Source organism: Lissotriton helveticus, chromosome 2_1 (genome assembly GCF_964261635.1).
Source record: "Lissotriton helveticus chromosome 2_1, aLisHel1.1, whole genome shotgun sequence".
NCBI lineage: Eukaryota > Metazoa > Chordata > Amphibia > Caudata > Salamandridae > Lissotriton > Lissotriton helveticus.
Genome location: NC_136059.1, coordinates 1,904,241,959 through 1,904,261,364, shown reverse-complemented (window position 1 = coordinate 1,904,261,364; position 19,406 = coordinate 1,904,241,959). Strand labels below are relative to the sequence as shown.

The 19,406-nt window shown below is 47.7% G+C and overlaps 1 protein-coding gene across 1 annotated transcript in view; it reads left to right on the top strand.

The window, feature by feature from the left end:
• The window catches only part of BBS12 (Bardet-Biedl syndrome 12), a 29,917-nt gene extending 11,864 nt beyond the window's left edge, over positions 1–18,053 (top strand). The window contains exon 2 of the mRNA XM_078676818.1: positions 15,539–18,053. Within this exon, the coding sequence (XP_078532944.1) occupies positions 15,539–17,655 (2,117 nt within the window). The 3' untranslated portion in view covers positions 17,656–18,053. The remainder of the gene's footprint in view (positions 1–15,538) is intronic.
• The last annotated feature ends 1,353 nt before the right edge of the window (positions 18,054–19,406 follow it).

The window sequence follows — 19,406 nt, the reverse complement described above, 5'->3', positions numbered from 1 at the left end:
AATGCATATGGAGTAGACAATCATGCTAACCCGCCAACTTCATAGTGTACGCAATATATTAAGATCTCATATTCCGAATCCGAATTGACCACGCCCAACTGACAAATTTAGATACGCATATAACAATACCTTTTGAGGTGTCAGATTGCAAAATTCTTCTAGTGGCCTGTGCGGATCTGGTGCCCAACGAGCGACATAAAGGCCTCAGCCATGCTCGTCTGGGTTGTGTGTACATTGGACAGCAAAAGAGGAAGTGGTCAACTGTTTCCACCTCCTCCACACAGTCAGTCTAATACACTTTATTCGATTTGTTAAAAATCATAAAAGGCATAAAATCACATACATGGTTAAAATAGACAATTCATAAATGTACAAAATCATTGCTAACCCCAAGTAAGCAGGTACACTACAAGTTACACGCAATAGACTCCATGTGGGACTTACCGTGATTTAATATAATGCATTTGGTGGCGCGTGTTAGTTTTAAATTCTAAATGCCGCTGCTAAAAAACTTGCCACACGATAAATAATGCGAGTGTTACTCAACATCTGGAGGTAAATTAATGCAGGCCTGACTTGGATAAAGCCGGCCTCCCTCAAGATTGGTGACAAGTATTTTTTCCTTATACCTGCATAGAACCCACAAAACATAATAAAATGCATAGTATCTTGATGGGAAAAGTTGTCACAGTTACAGGGAGGAGCCCCTTCAGGTTTGGCCCATGATTGATAGCTGCCCGCCTCCTCCACACAAAAGGGACATTTGTCAGTACTAACAGTATTCCAAGAGCAAGTTAACCATCTAAGCGGGAGGGAACCTACTCTTAGCTGATGATAAAGTTTGCGATCTAATGATTTTGTAATAATGTCCCATTATTCCTCATAATGGGGAACGTCCTTGATAACCAGGAATAAAGCAGTCATACAAGTTCCCTTAGCAGATGCCACCCTCTTTTCCCTGATCCTACTCCAATAAATTTCCTTAAGAAGCTTCTTAGAGGGGAAGACGGCAGTAACTGGATCTACCCACAAGGATCCCAACCCATATCCATCAGGCAAGCCTTTAGACCTGATAACCAGGGAATCCTGGATGCGCCCCGAAGCCCTTTTACTTCCAAAAGGGCCTCAGCGTACATGGGCAGTTCCGATGTCGTCCACAGGCGCCGCCAAAACGCCAGTGGTCTTTACCGAATCACATCTTCAACGGGGTTACATCCTAGGTCATATAATAAGGGAATACGGGGTGTTGATTGGGGTAACCCTATTGCCGATCTGAGAAATTTGTTCTGTGCGACCTTAAGTTGAGATGTGTCGCTAAACCCCCACAGTTCTGCTCCATACATAATGGCCGGTAATATTTTAAAACCATACATTTTTATCAAGGGAGCCAGAGGTTTGGTTAGGGAGTTTCTATGCTCCTTCAGCAAAGCACCACCAAGTTGGGCATGCTTAAGAGTGAGGAGGTCTAACTGCGGTTTCCAACTTAGATTTTCACTAAAAGTGACTCCCAAGTACGTGAAGACAGCTGTCTGGTCTAGGATGACCCCACCCATTTTAACCCTAGCTTTGGCTGGTCTTGGACCACGGAGGACCATAAATTTGGTCTTCCCTACATTGACTTCCAGCTCATGTTCGCGGCAGAAAAGCTCAAAGCGAGACAGTGCAAGCTGTAACCCCTGTCTCGTTTTAGAAATTAAGAGCGTGTCGTCCGCGAACATGAGCAGTGGTACTTCCTTGCCAGCAAGGGAGGGTGCATCAGTCGGGTGGTTAGAAAAATAGTTCATAACCCCGTTGATAAACAGGGAAAACAGGGTAGGTGCTAACACACACACCCTTGTCTAACCCCTTTAGAGACCTCAAACCTGTCGGTCACCTCCCCAGGCTTGCCCCATCGAACTCTAGCATGCGTGTGTTCGTGCATGTTGGTGAGGAGAACTACCAACTCTTTAAGCATACCCATCCCCAATAATACTTCCCACAGCTTGATCCTCGGGACAAGATCGAATGCGGACCTTAGGTCCACGAAGGTCGCAAAAAGCATGCCACCCCCCAGGAGAACCTCCTTCCAATATAGGAGCATAACCCTAAATGCTTGGTCTAAGGTACCAATGCGGGACCGGAACCCCGCCTGAAGGGGTGTTAGTACATCGAAATTGGCCATCCAACCCTGTATGCGACCCAAAAGAAGGCGGGCCACAATTTTTTGTACCGCATCTATAAGACTAATTGAACGATAGTTGGCCGGGGCAGAGCGATCGCCCTTCTTGTAGATAAGCAAGATCTCTGCCCCTAGCCAAGAATCGGGAACTAATGCTCCACTAGCAAGGGCATTGGCTAACATGGTCAAATATGGGACCCATAGATCTTGCTCATGTTTAAATAGATCTGCAGGGATACAATCTGGCCCAGGTGCTTTGCTGCTCGGAATGCCCTTTAGGACTGCCTTCACCTCACTTGGTACAAATACCAGGGATTCCTCACTCGTAGGGTTCTGTGTCTCAGTTTGTGGACCTACTCTTCAGTTTAAACTGGTTTTTGAAATACGAAACCCAGGCCTGTGGCTCCACATGATTTGTGGAAACCAAGTCCTGCGAGCGATTACCCCATTTGAGCAGGTACCAGAATTGAGTCAAGTTCCGGCCCTCGCAGGCCTGAAGCAACCCCCTCCAGCGGTCCTCGTCACAGTTCCTCTTAGCAGTTAGTTGGGCGAGTTTGTAAGTAGCCCTACAACTACGAATGTCCTCTGGTAGTCTAGATTTAATGGCTGTAAGCAGAGCTCTTTGTGACTGTCTACAACCTTTACGATACCAGAAGCAGGGTCTCCACTCTGTATTATTATTGTTGGGGGGTAAACTTTTAACAAAAAGGGATTTAAGTTCAGAGAATAAACCATTGTGGATTTCTGGGAATTTTCCGTTGATCTCAACCTGTGACTCGACTGTTTAATCTGTCCACCGTGCTAGTGAGCAAATTCCTTATCTTAGACAAAGAGCCCTCATTCGTAGCTATTTTAGGCCAACGTACCCTTCTCTCATCGTTAGTTAGGGTTAGGGGGTTATGGTCACTCTCTGGTCTACACGTGACCACCATATCGGCAATAACCGACCACAACTCCAAACTGGATAGTATATAGTCGATGCGAGACCCAGATCTTCCATTGTGAAAAGTAACTGCCCCTGCCCTGTCTGACTTTGTTCTGCCATTAACAGCCCGCATGCCCTTTTCGAGACACAACCCCTTCATAAACAGAGCCGCTTGCGTCCATTTTTTAATGGGCGCCAGCTCCAACTGAGGAATACCCCACATAGAATCCTCTGCCTCTGAAAGCTTCCCATCAACCATACCAAGTGGCTCAAAACAGGTGTTGAAATCCCCAGCCACTACCCTATTTCCAATATTAGAAGTGGTACAAAGTAATTCCTCTAATAAAAGGGCTGTTGGAGAGCATCTCCCGCCTGGGAGCCCCCTAATGTATATGTTAATAATAATGATGTTGAGACCCTTTGTGGAGGTAATCCTTATTGCCATAATATCCGGGCTGTCTATCGGGATCTCAACCACAGCGACGCCCTCACGTTGACGTACCCATATCGAAAGGCCTCCGACTGGTCTTCCCCTACTACCCTTAGCTGCTGGTTTTTAAAATTTTAAATAACCAATGCGAAAGAGAGGGGCTAATCCCCAGGTTTCCTGAAAAGACCAGATGTCTGACTCGTCGATTAAAGGTAGCCCAATCTGGTAAGTGTAATTTGGTTTCTAGACCCGCAATGTTCCATGAGGAGACCTTCACCAAAGGGACCTCGGAACTAGAACTCACCTACGGCCTCCTCCCCGTGTGACGAGGAACAGAACTCCCCGTGACTGCGCTGGTATTAATAAGATTGGTGGGCTGGAGAGGGAGACGATCACGAGGCGGTGATACATTGCTACTGGTAGAAACCTCTAAACTTTGAAACAGACCCCCATTAGGCGGTGACCTATGCAAGTCCTTACCATCCCCAAGTCAATCATTTTCCTCTAGGGTGGATAGGGGAGCAAATCGGTTATGTGTATAGATAGGGTGGTTGAAAGGGGTGTCCAATTGATGAGCCTGGGGAAGATGACGCTCCACCCTAAATCCAGCGATAGGATGTCTAGAGGGAGTTTCATACCAATTTCGAGAAAACAGAGGGATACCTGTAGTAGGTCGAGGATTAAAGTAACTCAGATCAAGTGTTAGGATCCCACCCTCCCCTCTTGATTCCCTCCCACCGCAGATGAACCTGACTGCTCTGGGGTCTCTGAAATTTGCAATTATACAGTCCCCTGCCAGTTCCTTACATCTGCTACCCAACCAACTCACCCTCCTTACGTGAAGAATTTCACCGTTGATATATCTTGGGAGTGGTCTATAGTTGCTGAGCCAAAAAATAACTTTATTTTTCAGTTCCCTGTGATTTTCCTGTTTATCCTGTTGTAACTCGGGTACCCCTGACATTATCACAGTGTAAGGCTCTGAGTCTGGGGGAAGGTCAATACAGGGATGCTTCCTCTTCCTATCCTCTGCAACTGTAACCTCCTTCTCTTTAGGGATTGACTCTACCACCACTTTGCCGGGTACTATCACCTGCTTACCCTCCCGCCCCTGTACTTCAACTCTCTTACTGGTGATGTGACTTGTCTTCTATGCCCCTGGAGTGCCCCTGTCATCTTGTTGACTTGGAAGCCTGGGAGGTTTGGGGTGTGTTGCAATGGGGCTAACGGCAGAGTTACCAATATGAACTGGCGGTACAACTCCTTTGAATACACTATTGGGGACCATAGAACAGCCCACACACTTCTCCAAGACAGTAGTATTAGACATTACATTTTTTTCCAGCTTCCCCAGATTTTCAAGGACTAATTTGATTCTTTCGAATAGGGGGAGCATCAGTGACTTCATCAGGTGCTCTATCTGGCCAAAGATGCTGTCAGGGGGCTGTGCTGACAACGGCAGGCGTTGAGACAGCACAGGAATATGCTCCCCTGAATTTTCGATGGTGAGCGGCATGCTATCGGTAGCAGGATGGGGCCGAGTAGCAGAGACCCCTCCAAGGATGGTGGATTTAATTACTTTGGGGCGTCTACCCTTATGAACTCCCACCCCCCCCCCCTCGTTTCCTTTTCCCACTTTTAGAAATGTTTAGGGGGCTATCCTCTGAAATTGAACTCGAGATAGTGGGGGAAACCGTGGAACAAGTATCAGATACAACGATTGCCTCCAGATCCCGACTTGTTTCCTGCGGTATAACGTCCTTGGATGAATTAGTGGATAACAGCTCCGGGGTGATGGCGTCCCTAATGATACCCAATGAGGAACGCTTAGAGAAGATAGGTTCTGATGACAATCTCTTCTCTGTTATGGCTATCTCGCGTTCAAGCGCTACAGCAGCCCTAGTTATAAACTGGTCCATTGTTCTTGTCAAGGACCCCCGTGCTGCCAGTTGCACTTTTATTCCCCTTCCCTACTTTGGGTGACATGTTCTAATGACCCCAATTGATCCTGCAAGCCCAGACAATGGGTCGACCTTGGCCTTTACGCTTATTGGCGAGAAGAAAAAAGAAAAATATAAACCCCCACTACAACCACGGCTAACAGGCGTATATAGGACGACTTAAGTAGCAACACAGGAGTTTCACTGACCCACAGTCCTTGCAGAGGTCACGGACCGTATTGAAAATGTTAGGAGGGAGGCCCGGCCAGGCCGCCTCCGATGGCCACAGACGTCCCGCCCTTTGCCCGGACTTAGCCCGCGAGAGCCCCGCGAGAGCCCCGCGACGCGGGTGTGTGCCGTGATTTAAAGCGCCTCCGGGCGCAGAGATGACCTGACGGCGTTCCTCCGCTGGGGAGCCGCTAAGGAGCCTGGACGATGTGGTCCTGAAATCCTCTCCTCGGCGGCCGCTGTGGTGGTACAATGCGGCGGCGAGAGGACCAGGAATGCGGGGGAAACAATCTCCGAGAGCCAAGTAGGGAAGAGTCTGTTATTGCCCCCAAAGAGTTTTAGCAGAAAAGTCACTTCATAAGCTGGCAGGTAGGTGACAAACACCAAGTACTTACTTTTGTAACAGCGTAGCAAAAGTTTGTGCTTTATTTGTGTTTCTTATTCTTTACACTTCGGTTGTAAAATAGGTAGCGTTACCATCCATTAAAAGAAGAAACCAACCTGCCTCTGAAATCCTCAGTTCTTTAACAGTCAGCACAAATTGAGGGGGGTGACCCCCCCCGCTGTTTCCCAAATGCCGCCAGCACCAAGCGCCAGCGCCAAGCAACCAGCACCAGCAACAAATTCTCTCACTTGCTGACCGCTCCAGCAAACTCAAGCGGCACCAACAGTTCACCACAGCCCACAAGAGCCTCTGCATAACACAAGCACGAAGCTGTCACAAGGCTCGTAAGTTTGTTACGTTTTTTTGCAGGTTTTTACCAGCAAACACGAGCCCGTAACTGTCTCAAAGCTCCGTAAGTATGTTGCAGGGTTTCAAAGACGAGTACAAGCACATAGCTAGCAGGTAGCTACCACAGAGTTAACTCGTAGCTTAGCGTCACCAGTGCCGACTTCATATCCCACCTTCCACCGTTCACGCTGTTCAAAAGCTCCGAGGCAGCACCGAGATCAGGCAGGAAAGGATTTTCCAAATTACTATTTTTCTCCTTGCCTTTGGTTAGTTGCTTTGTTTTTAACTCGATTCCTCGTTTAATTCCGTAAGTTGCTCCGCTCGATGGGGCATCTCAAATCCCAAAAATGGGAAAGGGAAGAATGCCATGGGGAAGAGGATAAATGAATGATGGCTCAGGGTGATGCCAGATAGCTAGGGAAGGCCTATCAGTTTAATCATTGGATTGAGTCCATGATCAGATGGTACCTAATGTGTTTTGGGTTGTGGAGCAGTAGAACCTATGTGCTTAAGTCACCTCCCAAAGCGTGTAGAGCAGATTTAAAAGAGGGAATGTTGAATTTCATCTGGAAAGTTTCCCAATGTGTCATCTTCTTTAGCTACATCTTCTTTGTTATAAGCCATATGTTCTGAATGACATGGCAGTAGGCTGGTACCACTGTTGGTTTCTGTCATGTGCAACACCATCAAATGTGTCTTCTGCTCACTAACAGTGTTCATATGTGCAGAAATAAAAGAGCAGGACAGTATTGTTAATTTTTTTTTTTTTTTACTTTTTATTCATGACTGTGACAGTTATTACAAGTTACATGTATACAGTTTACATTGTATCAGTCTTTTCCTTTTTCTTTAACTTAACTTAGGCGTATTATTTCCATATCCAATTTTTCATCACGTCTTACATTTTTCCAGGTATTGTTCCATCACATCATTAACCATTAGCATTTAAATTGCCGTATCGCCTGCCCATAAACTGTCCCTCAACCCCTTCCCTCCCCCACCCCTTCTCCCGGCTATTCCTTTGTACACACTCTTTAATTGGGATATATTAGCTTTTAGTTTTTCCAGAGAGTATTTCAATTGTCAGGCCATGTTAATCAATGCATCTTGTCTAAGTATCCGTATGTGCTGAAATTCCATGGTTCTGGCATACTTCAGACGGTATGTCACTGTATCATCTCTAGGTCTACATCTTCCAACTCTATCAGCATTTGGTCCCATTCCTGCGCTACAGGAAATTTTCGTAGGCCCTTCTCTTCCTCTCTACGCAGCGCTGCGGCCTCCGCTTTGCCCCATTTCAACATATCTGACCGCCATAGTTCTACATTTGGGGATCGGGGCGACTTCCACCTCATAGTGAGAACTCGAAGTGCCAACAAGAGGACTAAGTCCAGAAATTTCAGTTGCGCCTTACAGGTCTTAGTTCTCTTCCTATGGCCTATCAGGCAGGGTAGCGCCCCCTCGGGGATCTGCAGGGCTGTTACAGTGTATAGTATATTTCTGATCGTCCCCCAGTAGTTGCGTATTCTCGGGCATGTCCACAACATGTGGAGAATGTTTGCTTCGTCCTCCTGACATCTAGGGCAGTTGTGGGGGGTGGCAGGGAACATCCTGTGGAGCCTTTGAGGGGTGAGATATGCCCTATGTAAGACCATGGCTTGTATAAATTTGAATGTAACATTTCTGGACACCCTCCTATGATGACCCATGATGATCTTCCATTCCCCGTCTGTTATGTCCTCCCTTGTATCCGTAGCCCAAGTCTCCCTAAGTGCGGTGAGGGGCAGAGCTGCATGTTCCCATATGCCCATATAGAGCCACCGTACTAGGTGTCCACCCGTCCCCATATAGTGGAGGAGATGAACCAATTCGTGCTGGACTGGTTTGGTGCGTTGTGGGGCCCATGTGCGTCTCACATAGTAGGTCACCGAGGCGTGTAGGAGGTACAGTCGTTGTGGGGCACCTGTGTATTGTGCGAAAGAGGCATGATCTAGGAGAGTGTCGTCCCCAAACAGGTCTCCTACCCTGTCCACCCCGGCCGTCGTCCAGGGTTGTAATCTGCGTTGTGTCAGGTTCCCTTGTGGCGTTGGGAGTCCTAGGAGGGGGATGTTGTCTGCGTAGGGGGTGGTCCCCGCCGTGTACGACAGTGCTTTTTGCCAACATCTCAAAGCTACGTGTAGGAGGGGGTGGCAGTCTCTGGGGATTTTGGCAGCGGGCAGTAAAAGGGAGTGAAGATCTCCGCGTGCCAGTCTGTCTGCTGTGTAAGCAATCTCATGTAGGTTCCTACCCGCCACCCAGCGTGTTAGTTATTGGAGTTGGCTTGCGTAGTAGTAGCTACGTAGGTCTGGTACTCCCAGACCCCCTTGTCTGGTATTCAGTTGTAATTTCTTGAGGCTGATACGCCGTCTTCCTGACCCCATATGAGACTGATTAGTAGTGTGTTTAGCGTGGTAAAAATTTGTTGTGGGAGAGGCACTGGCAAGTTTACAAAGTAGTACAGTATCCGGGGGAGTAGGACCATCTTTGAAATCGCCACCCGGCCCATTACAGAGAGGGGTAGGGATGTCCAAAAGTTCACGCTACCCCGAAGGCCATTAATTGCCCTCCGCACATTACCCTCAATCTGGTCTTCCGGACTCCGATATACGTTAATACCAAGGTATTTGAACGTGGTTGGTGCTACCTGGATCTCATAGGTTCCAAACTGTATATGGGTAGGCCGCTGTCCTTCTTGGAAAAAGAAGCCCAGGGATTTTCTTGGGTTTATGGCCAGACCAGAGATTTTCTCAAACCGTTCAAAGATGGTCGCTAGTTGTAAATGATCACCCTGCAAATTACGGAGGAACACAATTATATCGTCGGCATATATGGAGAGCAAGTTATGGGTATCTCCAACTGGTATGCCCGTCTCCGCTGCCCTGTTTCGGAGTGCAATCGCTAGGGGCTCTAATGTGAGTACGAACAGCAATGGCGACAGCGGGCATCCCTGTCGGGTGCCCCTGTGAACGTCATAACTGTCCGAGGTGTACCTGCCAGTGCGTGCTCTAGCCGTTGGGTTTGTGTATAACAGACTAATCCATTTTATCAAACATAAAGTCCCATGTCAGGGAATCAAATGCCTGCCAGAGATCTAGGGCTATGCAGCCCGCGTGCGGCAGTTCTTGTGGGCTGGTCGTCATGAGGGCGTGGAGTTGTCGCGTATTCTGAGAGGTGCTTCTCTCTGGAAGGAAACCACAATGGTCAGTGTGGATCAGGCCAGGGAGATGAGCTTGTATTCGTAAGGCGATAGCTTTGCTAAGTATTTTATACTCCGAGGAGAGCATGGAGAGGGGTCTATAGTTGCTCACGTCAAGGGTGTCTCTGCCGGGTTTCGGAAAGGATATTACCAAGGCCTGCATAGCCGTGACCGGCAGCTGGCCGACCTCAAAAGCAGTTTTGTAAATTTGTTCCAAGATGGGTGCCAGAATTTCGGAGTAGGTTTGGTAAAACTCCCCAGGCAGTCCATCCATGCCCGGGGTCTTACCCCGGTTAAGTGTGTGGATAGCTACTTTCATCTCCTGTTGCGTTATGGGTCTGGCTAGGGCCGTCTGAATTTCGTGGGTCAGGGTCGGGATTGTCAATTCTCCCAGGAAATCTATCATGTCATCTCTAGTATCTGCAGGGGGAGGAGCATAGAGTCCCTCCAGATGGGTCTTGAACACAGTGTTGATTTCCAGTTGTGTGTTGACCTGTCTGCCTGTTCCATCCCGGATACTCGTAATTACTGGGACCTCAGGGGTATCTTGGATCAGACGAGCTAGCAGTGCACCAGATCTATCCGCCTCCGCCTGCTGTCGTCTCAGATAATCCCCATAGTCTATGACCCTTAAGGTTTCTAGGATTTCTGCATGCTCTATGTTACACAATTGTAAGTCGCCTTTGCGCTCTGGGTCAATTCCTACCTCAGTCTCGAGCTGTTTCAGGCGGTTCTCCACTTCACAGAGTTTTCCATGAATTTCTTGTCTGGCTCCCACCAATCTGCCTATCGCAGCGCCCCTTAGCACAGCCTTCATTGCGTCCCATACTAACAAGTTTGAGGACGTAGAGTCCCAGTTTTCCCTAAAGTAATTGGTCAAGGTGTCGGCAAGGTGTGCGCGGAACGGGCCGTCTTCAAGTAGGGAGGGGTTGAGCCTCCAGGTGGGGACCGGTGAGGGTATCCTACCCCAGTGTAGGTCTAGTGTTTGCAGCCTATGATCCGAAAAGGTTTTGGCGAGATAGTCTGAGGACGTACATTTTGTCATTAAGGAGTTGCAGATGAATCTATCTAGTCGGGTATGTAGGTTATGCAATGGGGAGTAGTATGAGTATTCCTTGTGTAGCGTACGCCATACATCTGTCACGCCCCATCCCTGAAGCCATGTCCTAAATGAGTCAGACAGTTTATGTACCCCTGTTGCTTGGAGGGGAGGGTGTGATCTGTCCAGGTCCACATCTAGTATTATGTTCCAGTCACCCCCAGGATCCAAGGGATATCTATCCAGTCTGCCAAGGCTCGGCCGACGGTTGTGAGAAATCTGTCCTGTTCAAAGTTCGGGGCGTAGATGCTACCCAAGACCACCATTGTACCGTCTAGTGTGCCCTTTACCAGTATGTAGCGTCCTTGTTCATCCACTCTCCTCTCCAGTTCCACGAAAGGGGTACCGTATCTCACCCATATCGTGGCCCCCCTGGAGAAGGCAGAGTACGTAGTGGAAAAGATGGTTCCCCTCCATTTTTTCCGTAACGTGTGCGCCTCGGACTGTGTTAGGTGGGATTCCTGTAGGAATACTATGTGTGCACGCTGGCGAATCAGAAAGGCATGTACTCTGTGTCGCTTCGGTACCGCCCCTAATCCTCGCACATTCCAGGTAACTAGCCTATATTTCCCTTTCTCTTCAGCCATATCCCGATACAGGTGTCACAGTGAGTATCATTTCACATTGCAATATGTACATTATCGGTGCTAGCCCGGAGACGGTTCCCTCCCCTCCCCAAACACAAACTCTGGAGGCGCAGCCTCGGAACTCTGCTGTGCCGAACATGAAACTGTAGAACATAACCAAACAATCTGTGTTGCATACGCTTCTGGGGGGTTGGCTAGGCTTGGGCCGTGTCCAAAGGGCCATACTTGTCTGGGCTGTCGGCTCAACAGTGCCGCCGGGAGAGTTAGCATACAATCGTCTATTACTGTTAGCCGCGTTTCGGGGGGGGGGGCATGTGTCCTATTTATACAGTGTTATATTCCTGTGTGGCAAAGGAGCGCGGGGTGCGCAAGGTCCTTATGGCAGAGACAGTAGTTAGAAAGCTCAGCTCGGTTACCTCAAGGGTCAACATGTCACCATAGAATCACAATCATGTACCCCGCCTGTGGGTCCCCTCCTCCCACCAAGGTTTGGCTGTGCATTCTGGTTATAATAAAGGAAAAGGATACCAATGTGACCTGAAGTTCCAGGTCCCTTCCATGTTAGAAGTCATTCCTGGGCGTTGTCCAATAGTTCATCCGCCGCTCTAGGTGTTACAGTCGGGAATAACACCATACTGTTTTCCGAGTCCGAGTGGATAGTGCTGTCTTCAGTGTCCGTATTTATAGTTCCACGGTCCTCCCTGAAGGAGCCCACCAGTGCGACAGCATCTTCCTGTCCTTGTTTTTGTTGATGGGTAGTAGGTTTGCGCCGTTTCGGTTCTGTGCCACATTCACCTGATCTGTCCTCCGCATGATCCGATCCATCCTTGGATCCGCCGACCGATGAACCCTGGGTTGGGTCCGGGTTCTCCTCAATATCCATCACTTCTAGCCACTCTTCCACGTCCGTGGGGCTTTCAAAGTAGTGTGTTTTAATGTCGTGGATCACCTTGAGGCGCGCAGGAAATAACAGGGCATAGCGGAGTTTTGCTCTCTATAGTCTCTTTTTCACCTCGTAGTATGAGGACCTCTGCTTCTGCACCAGGTTGGTATAATCCTGGTATAGTGAGATACGTTTGTTTTCGTACTCTATGATGGATTTCATCCGGGCCTGTCTAAGCAGTGTGTCCCTATCTCGGTAGTTAAGGATCTTCACAATCAGTGGCCGTGGTGTTTGTCCTGGTCTCGGTTGACCAGTGGGGATCCTGTGTGCCCTCTCCATACAGAAGAACGGTGACAGTCCCTCTGCAGCTAGATTATCTCTGAACCACTGCTCCATGAATTCCGTCGCGTGGAGACCCTCACTGCGTTCCGGAAGGCCAATGACGCATAGGTTATTGCGACGATTGCGGCCTTCTGCGTCCTCCACACGTTCCATAAGAGTTTTCACCTGGTGTTGGATTTGTTGGATGGATTCGAAGTGTTCCGCTACCGTCGGGGCAAGGTCCGTCAGCGTCGTCCCTTGGTCTTTGACTTTGTCCGCCAGTTTATCATGGTCGGCTTTAAGCAATGAGAGATTAGTGGTAAGGGTGCCCATTTGCGTCTCCATCGCGGCCCTAGAGTCTCTAATTTCCTTGAGTATTAGATCCAGTTTGTCCCCCTGTTGGTCTTCAGAGAGGGTAGAGTTCAGTGTTAGAGGTGTGGAACCACTCAGACCCGCGTACGGAGTAGGCCCCACAGATGTCCCTTCCTTGCCATCCGTGGTCTTTGCCCCTTTCCGTACCATGGTGACCGTTCAGAGGCCCTCCCAGTGGCTGGGGCCACGTCGCAGGACAGGCACCTATCACCTCCCATGTTTCTTCCACCCGGTCTCCCGACTCAGCCCCGCGGTCTCTCTAGGCTTCGGGTAATCGAGCTTTCAACAGGGTTTAAGGTAGGGCACTTTTGCTTGGGAAGCCGCAGGCCGCTCCCACCTCCGTCCACCTCAAAGGGGCGTCAGGGATCAGTTCGCTGGGTGGGCACCAGTTCCCGCCCTCTCCTTGGACCCAGGGAGGGCAACTCCGCACTCCCCATCCAGGGCAACAGCAGCGGCTTTCCCCGCTCCACCACTCGTCCCTCGGGCCTGTTCCCGCATCTCCGCTGGGCTTGGGGCCGACCGTCTGGATCCTCACCCCTCCGGGGTAGTGCAGTTCTAGGCCGACGGTTCCATTTCGTACACCACCCCTCACCTCACACAGGGTACTGCCAGTGGCTCTCTCCGCATCTCCGGCCCGACCCAGGCCGTCGGCACTCGCAGTATCCCTCCTCCGAGACTCTTCAGGATCAGCAATGGCGGCGGGGAGTGGGGGAGGGGAGGGGAGGGAGGTGGGGAGAAGCAGACGGGGCAGTGCAGCGCCTTCCACGATGCCTCCGTGTGTCCCTCACTCAGTGGTTGTTTGACTGGATTTTGGTCCCGGACGTCGGCGCGGTGCGGCTCCGGGCTCCCCGCAGGTAGGGCTCCCCTCCATGCGCCGCCCCCTCCCCTCCGAGCGGTCGCCTCCAGACCCTCCGAATCTCGCACCAGGGGTATCGGGGGGGGGGGGGGAGGGGGAAGGGGGTGGCCACAGCCCGTACCCCCTGGACTCCACTAGTAAGCGGGCAGTGCGTTCGTCGATCGCTCCAGGGCAGCCCACGGACACCTCGGCAGGTAGCGTTCCGTGTCCCGGGCACAGCCCACACTCGAGGCCCTGGCTCGCAACGTGGGGCTAGGCCGCAGATGTTTCGTCGCGGTTCGCCGGGCAGCCGCAGGTCTTGGAGTCTCCAAACCTCCGTTGAGTCGAGCGGGGCACTTCAGTGGCAGAATCCTACCGTTGGTGGCGTAGGACGGCCCCCCGTCACGGCATACAGGATGTGATTTTCTCCCGGCGGCACCGGAGCTCTAACAGCCTCCGTCCGCCATGATGGCTTGCTAGCCACGCCCCCCAGAACAGTATTGTTGATTTGGATTTTCTGCGCAATCCCCAGGGCCGTGTGGAGATTTAGGCAACACTTGAACAAATGTATGAGATAATTTGGAACATGAAAGAGCAAAGCTAAAACCGGTGGTTGGACAGAAGAGACGCATCATTTTGGTTATCCTTGGGGAAAGAGAAAGGGAAAGGAGATTATTTTAATGCCTTCAGTAAGCTCAAAATAATCCAGTCTGGCCAGTTAAGGGGATAAACAAGTTGATCATATTACACTGTCTAGGTGATCGCATCAGAGACTCCATGTCGGAGGATGTATCAAATTTAATATTTGATTCCTTATAACAAACTGATCTAGAATTTAGCTGCCAGAGGTCTAACCCATAGGATCATTAGGTATCACTTAGAAAGTACTCCAAGAAGCAAGAAATGCCATAATATAGCGGATTAAACTTATTAGTCACTGTTGAGTCTACTTGTTTGGAGAAGTGCACACCAAAATATTTGATTGCAGGCCACCTCCAGCAGAGCCATGCAAAATTTGGCGAGCCAAGATGCATGATGTCTAACATATCAAGGTTTAATTCATATCTGGAGATGGCTGATTAGGCAAGGATATTGTACGTAACCATCAGAATGGACTGTAGAGGCTAAAAAAGATTTATGTACAAGATTCTTCAATTCTGCAATCTTGCTGCCGGATCAACCAGCATGCAAAATGTAGAATGTGGCTCTGGTGAAAATATCTTTGAATGAGTATTGACCAGCTCAAGGATATGTTCAACCTTGGCTTAGGTGATCTTTTTAATTTTGACATTTCTCTGGACTTTAGTTTTGTTTTTCCGTCGGTCTGATTTGTTGATGGAAGCAAACCGTGGTAAAAAGCATAATCGGTGTGTCCTTTTGCTATTTCTCATTATTTGGGATCATCGCTACTGTGCCCTATGATAACATTAATATTATTTAGGACACAACTTACAAGGATTGGTACAGTGCCATAGGCTAGGTTTTGATGTGGCCAGGAGGACAGAGAGGAAATATAATAAGGTAGTTGCTTTGCACCAGAGTTAAGGATTCCACATTACTAAGACAGAAGTGACATAAATAAAATAAGCTAGAGCAACAAGCAGTATAAAATCCTGTCAGTAATCTCATTATGAGAGCACCTCCAGTGTGAAGATGGCTGACTGAAAAATATTAATATGTAAAGTATTCATTTTGTATTTGTAAAGTCTGCTGTACATATTTGTTTGTTGCAGAAAATATTCAATAATTTTTCATGAAAAGATGATGAATTTCCTTTTTTTATAAATTGTAGGTCAAGTTGGGAAGGTAATGAACACACGCCGCCACATTGGACTTCAGCAGCTTTCATCATTAGTGAGTTCAGGACGAACCCTTCTAGGTCCAGTAAAATCACAGAAGTTCATTGTTGATGAAAGCACTCTGGAATGTACGTTGACTTCCTCTGCCTTTCGGCTGCTGGAAAATTTGGATTTAACAAGTGCAGTTGGACAACTTCTCAATGAATCAGTTTTGATACAGAATAAGATCTATGGAACTGGAACGAGCACCCTCATGTTTCTGGTTGGTGCTTGGAGCAATGCTGCATTGGAATGCCTTTCCCAAGGTATTCCAGTATCAGTGGTGGTGTCAGTGATGTCAGAAGCGCTTACTTCTTGCATCAAAGAAGTAAAATCTCTGCAAATTGCACTTTCTGATATTTTGAAACCACCAGGACCTAAAAGCATGTATGCAGGCAGTCATACTTCAGAAACACCTCCGATGCCTCTTCCCAGAGAAAGTGGATTAGAAAGTGATAATTTCCAAAAGATAGTCGCATGTGATCCCTGTAAAAGCAAATTTATAAGCCCAACACCCACTTCAGAATGTAAAGGTTACTCTGTGCCTACAGTATTACAAGACAAACCCTTGTGTGGGATTCCTAAAAATTGTTCCTCCACGAAGACTATTGGCCAAAGAGTAAAGTTAACCCACAGCAGACACTTTCAAACAAAAGAAGAGCAGTCCTGTGTAGACTCTAAGTTGATCAATTATCAAGACTGTGCTAATGAATTTACAGACATTTCTTGTGATCGGATGGGCCTTGAGCAGCTCACTGTGGGTCTGAGCCACGGCCATACACATTGCATGAAACTTGTACGGGATGCTGCTAACCACATTTGTCAAAAAGCCGGTAACATGATTGATGCCCTCTCAGCTGATTCAGTATACACTTTTTCCAAAATCGTGTTATGCTGCTTACCTGGATTGTCTGAGGATCACTCTGGTGTCCACTCTGGCTATGTGACTTTTGTGTCAATGGAACAGGCTTCTGTGGCTGTTCATCTTCGGGATAAGCCTCTAAAGGTTCTTGTTGTTGAAGGTGACCTGACTGAAACTTATCGTCATTTGGGATTTAACTCTTCATCTTGTGTAAAAACAGTGACTGAGTACAGTTATACTTCAGGAAATGGATATGAAGATTTGTGGTCTGATCGTGCATTTAACCAAATTGCTCAATTAAATGTAAACTTAATTTTAGTGACGGGAACTGTGTCTGTAAATTTAATGCAGAACTGCACCCCTGGTAACATTTTAGTTATCAGTCATGTGCCTCAAAATGTGCTGCAAGCTTTTTGTGAGGCCACAGGAGCGGTTCCTGTGACCTATTTCACCCAGATGAGTAGGTGTTGTGCGGGGACTGGTGCCTGTGTAAGTGTCTTGAGAACAGTTAACTTACAAACTGTAGGGTTGGGCCACAGAATGCTCATCTGTATTAAAACCAATGATATTCCTCTGGTGACAGCCGTACTTAGTACACCTATAGTATCCAAAATGCAATCCATAGAAGATCAGTTCTGGACTTGCGCTCATCGATTGCACAATGCTATAGTTGACCAAAATGTTTTTTTGGGTGCTGGCGCTGTAGAACTTTTGTGTCTAAGTCACCTCCGAAAGCTTGAAGCGCAGTGTTCAAAGAGGGATGGCCAAAACTCAACTGGACAATTTCACAACTTGTCATCTTGGTTGGCTACATCGTCTTTATGTTATAAGCCATGTGTTCTCAGGGCAATGGCAGAAGGCTGGTACCAGTACTTGTCTTCTGTCATGTGCAACACCACCAAAAGTGCATCTGCGATGGAAAGCAGGACTAGTATACAGCGCCATCTTAATAATTTACCTGTCTGCAGCTCCCCATCAGCATACATATGTGCAGAGATTGTTAAAGAGCAGAACAGTATTGCTGATTTGGATTTTCTCTGCAATCCCATGGGTAGTCAACAGGTTTATGATAATGTATTAGCAAAGGAGGAAGCCTGGCGCAGAGCTCTGGATTTGGTTCTACTTGTACTTCAAACAGATAACGAAATTCTAACAGGTTCTTTTACACAAACGCAGTTCTTACATTCAAACGAATGTCAACGTCTATAATTTTTGAAGGCCCGTGTATTTATTTTATGCAGATATTGTCAGAATGTTTTCATATTGTACTTTTTAAACTGTTGTCTATGTAGTCAGTATTTTGTATAGTTGAAATTGCATAGGACATTTACATTTGTGCCCTTTAGTTATATAGCTCCCAACTCTAGGACTAGTATTCTGTCATTATTTCGTTTAAAGACTATTTGAATTATGCTATATAAAGTGCAGGCACGTCAAACATGAATATTGCATCAATTTGCTAAATATGGGTAACAATAAAGAAAATAACGTTATAGCACACTGGTAGGAGAAAAATAGTGTAGTTCAGGCTTCAGTCCTAGGACACAGTTCAGAGAAGAATTCCACGCATAACTTAAGTTGAAAAGTAAAAAGCAAAGTGACAAAAACATTATTTGACAGTCTCCTTCCTCCTTTTCTGATGTAAGGATTAGGCATGGCTGGAGTGCCGCTATGCGGAACTCCGCAAAGTGACCAAAAAACTCGGCTGCGCTACGTGGAGCTACGCAAGCGGCAGAGTGCGTTACGCCACACCGTTTGCGCTGATTGTTAGGGTTGAGTCTTTGTCCCGCACTGTAAACTCAGCGCACACGGCACCACGCGCAGCGCAAGAAGGCACAGTTTCGTTCTGCCGCTTGAATAAGTGTTCTACACAATCGGCCGCTTACTCAATGCGAACAGAAGGTTTCTCAATGCAGGCAGTAGCTACCATCTGCGACCGCCCGCATTGAGAAATCTCACCTGGAGGTGGTCTGTAGTAAGATTCTCGTTGGCAAGCGAGGAACTCCGCGCGCTACGCAGACTTTGAAAGATTCCGCAAACTCCACGAGCGGAGTGGAAATTTACATCCAGGCCTAGTTTTGATCCACAGAGGCAAATTTTAAATGGGGCATTTCTGGCTAAGGGATATGAGGACAATGAAATGCGTGATACTTCTCAGATGTAAAAGTACCCATCAGTCATCTCTCGGTTCTGCCCTTGTCATCATTTGGGACTCCTTTCACCAAGGAGGGAGCTCCTGCATTGATTGCAAGTGCTAAGTGTGTAAGTGGATGCCCCTATGTGACTGAAGATGTGGGTGGGGTAACCTTGTGATGACTGAGAAGCAGTGCGTGAAAGTGTGTGTAAAAACGTGAAAACGTGAATAATATAAAATTGGATAGTAGACAGCTAAAGAAATTTATTAGATGCCTCTCGTACTTCCAAAACTAAAAGACCAGTGTGGGATCATAGCAGTTTTAAACAAATATCTACTATATTGATTGAAAAGGTCAACATGTTTCAGCAGTTAGTGGACCCTGACAGGTGTCCGCTGCTTTCTTCAGGACCGTAACTTCGCTACTGCATTGTGGTGAGAAAACTTGACAAACTCAAAAGTGTTAAATGAACACAAAAATGTCACCTGGACGTCTTTGTTGAGTAACTGTCCTCCAAATTACTGAAGGAGATGGCGTCCATGCGGCAAAGGTAAGCGTGTCAGACAAACACAACAAACAAATAAAGAGAACAAAGACACATTGATATTTGTAGGACAACCACATTTGATAGTTGGTACATTAATAAATCCTTAGTACTTTGAGTACCCAACAATGATGTACTATGCCTAACTCTAAGGCTGTCGTCCACTTACCTAGTTGGTAGGACGTATCGACCTATCGAAATGAATGCTTGAGACAGCTACAAGATACCAATGCTTATCGGTCCCTAACAGAGGATCCAACTGAGAGACTCACGAACACCAT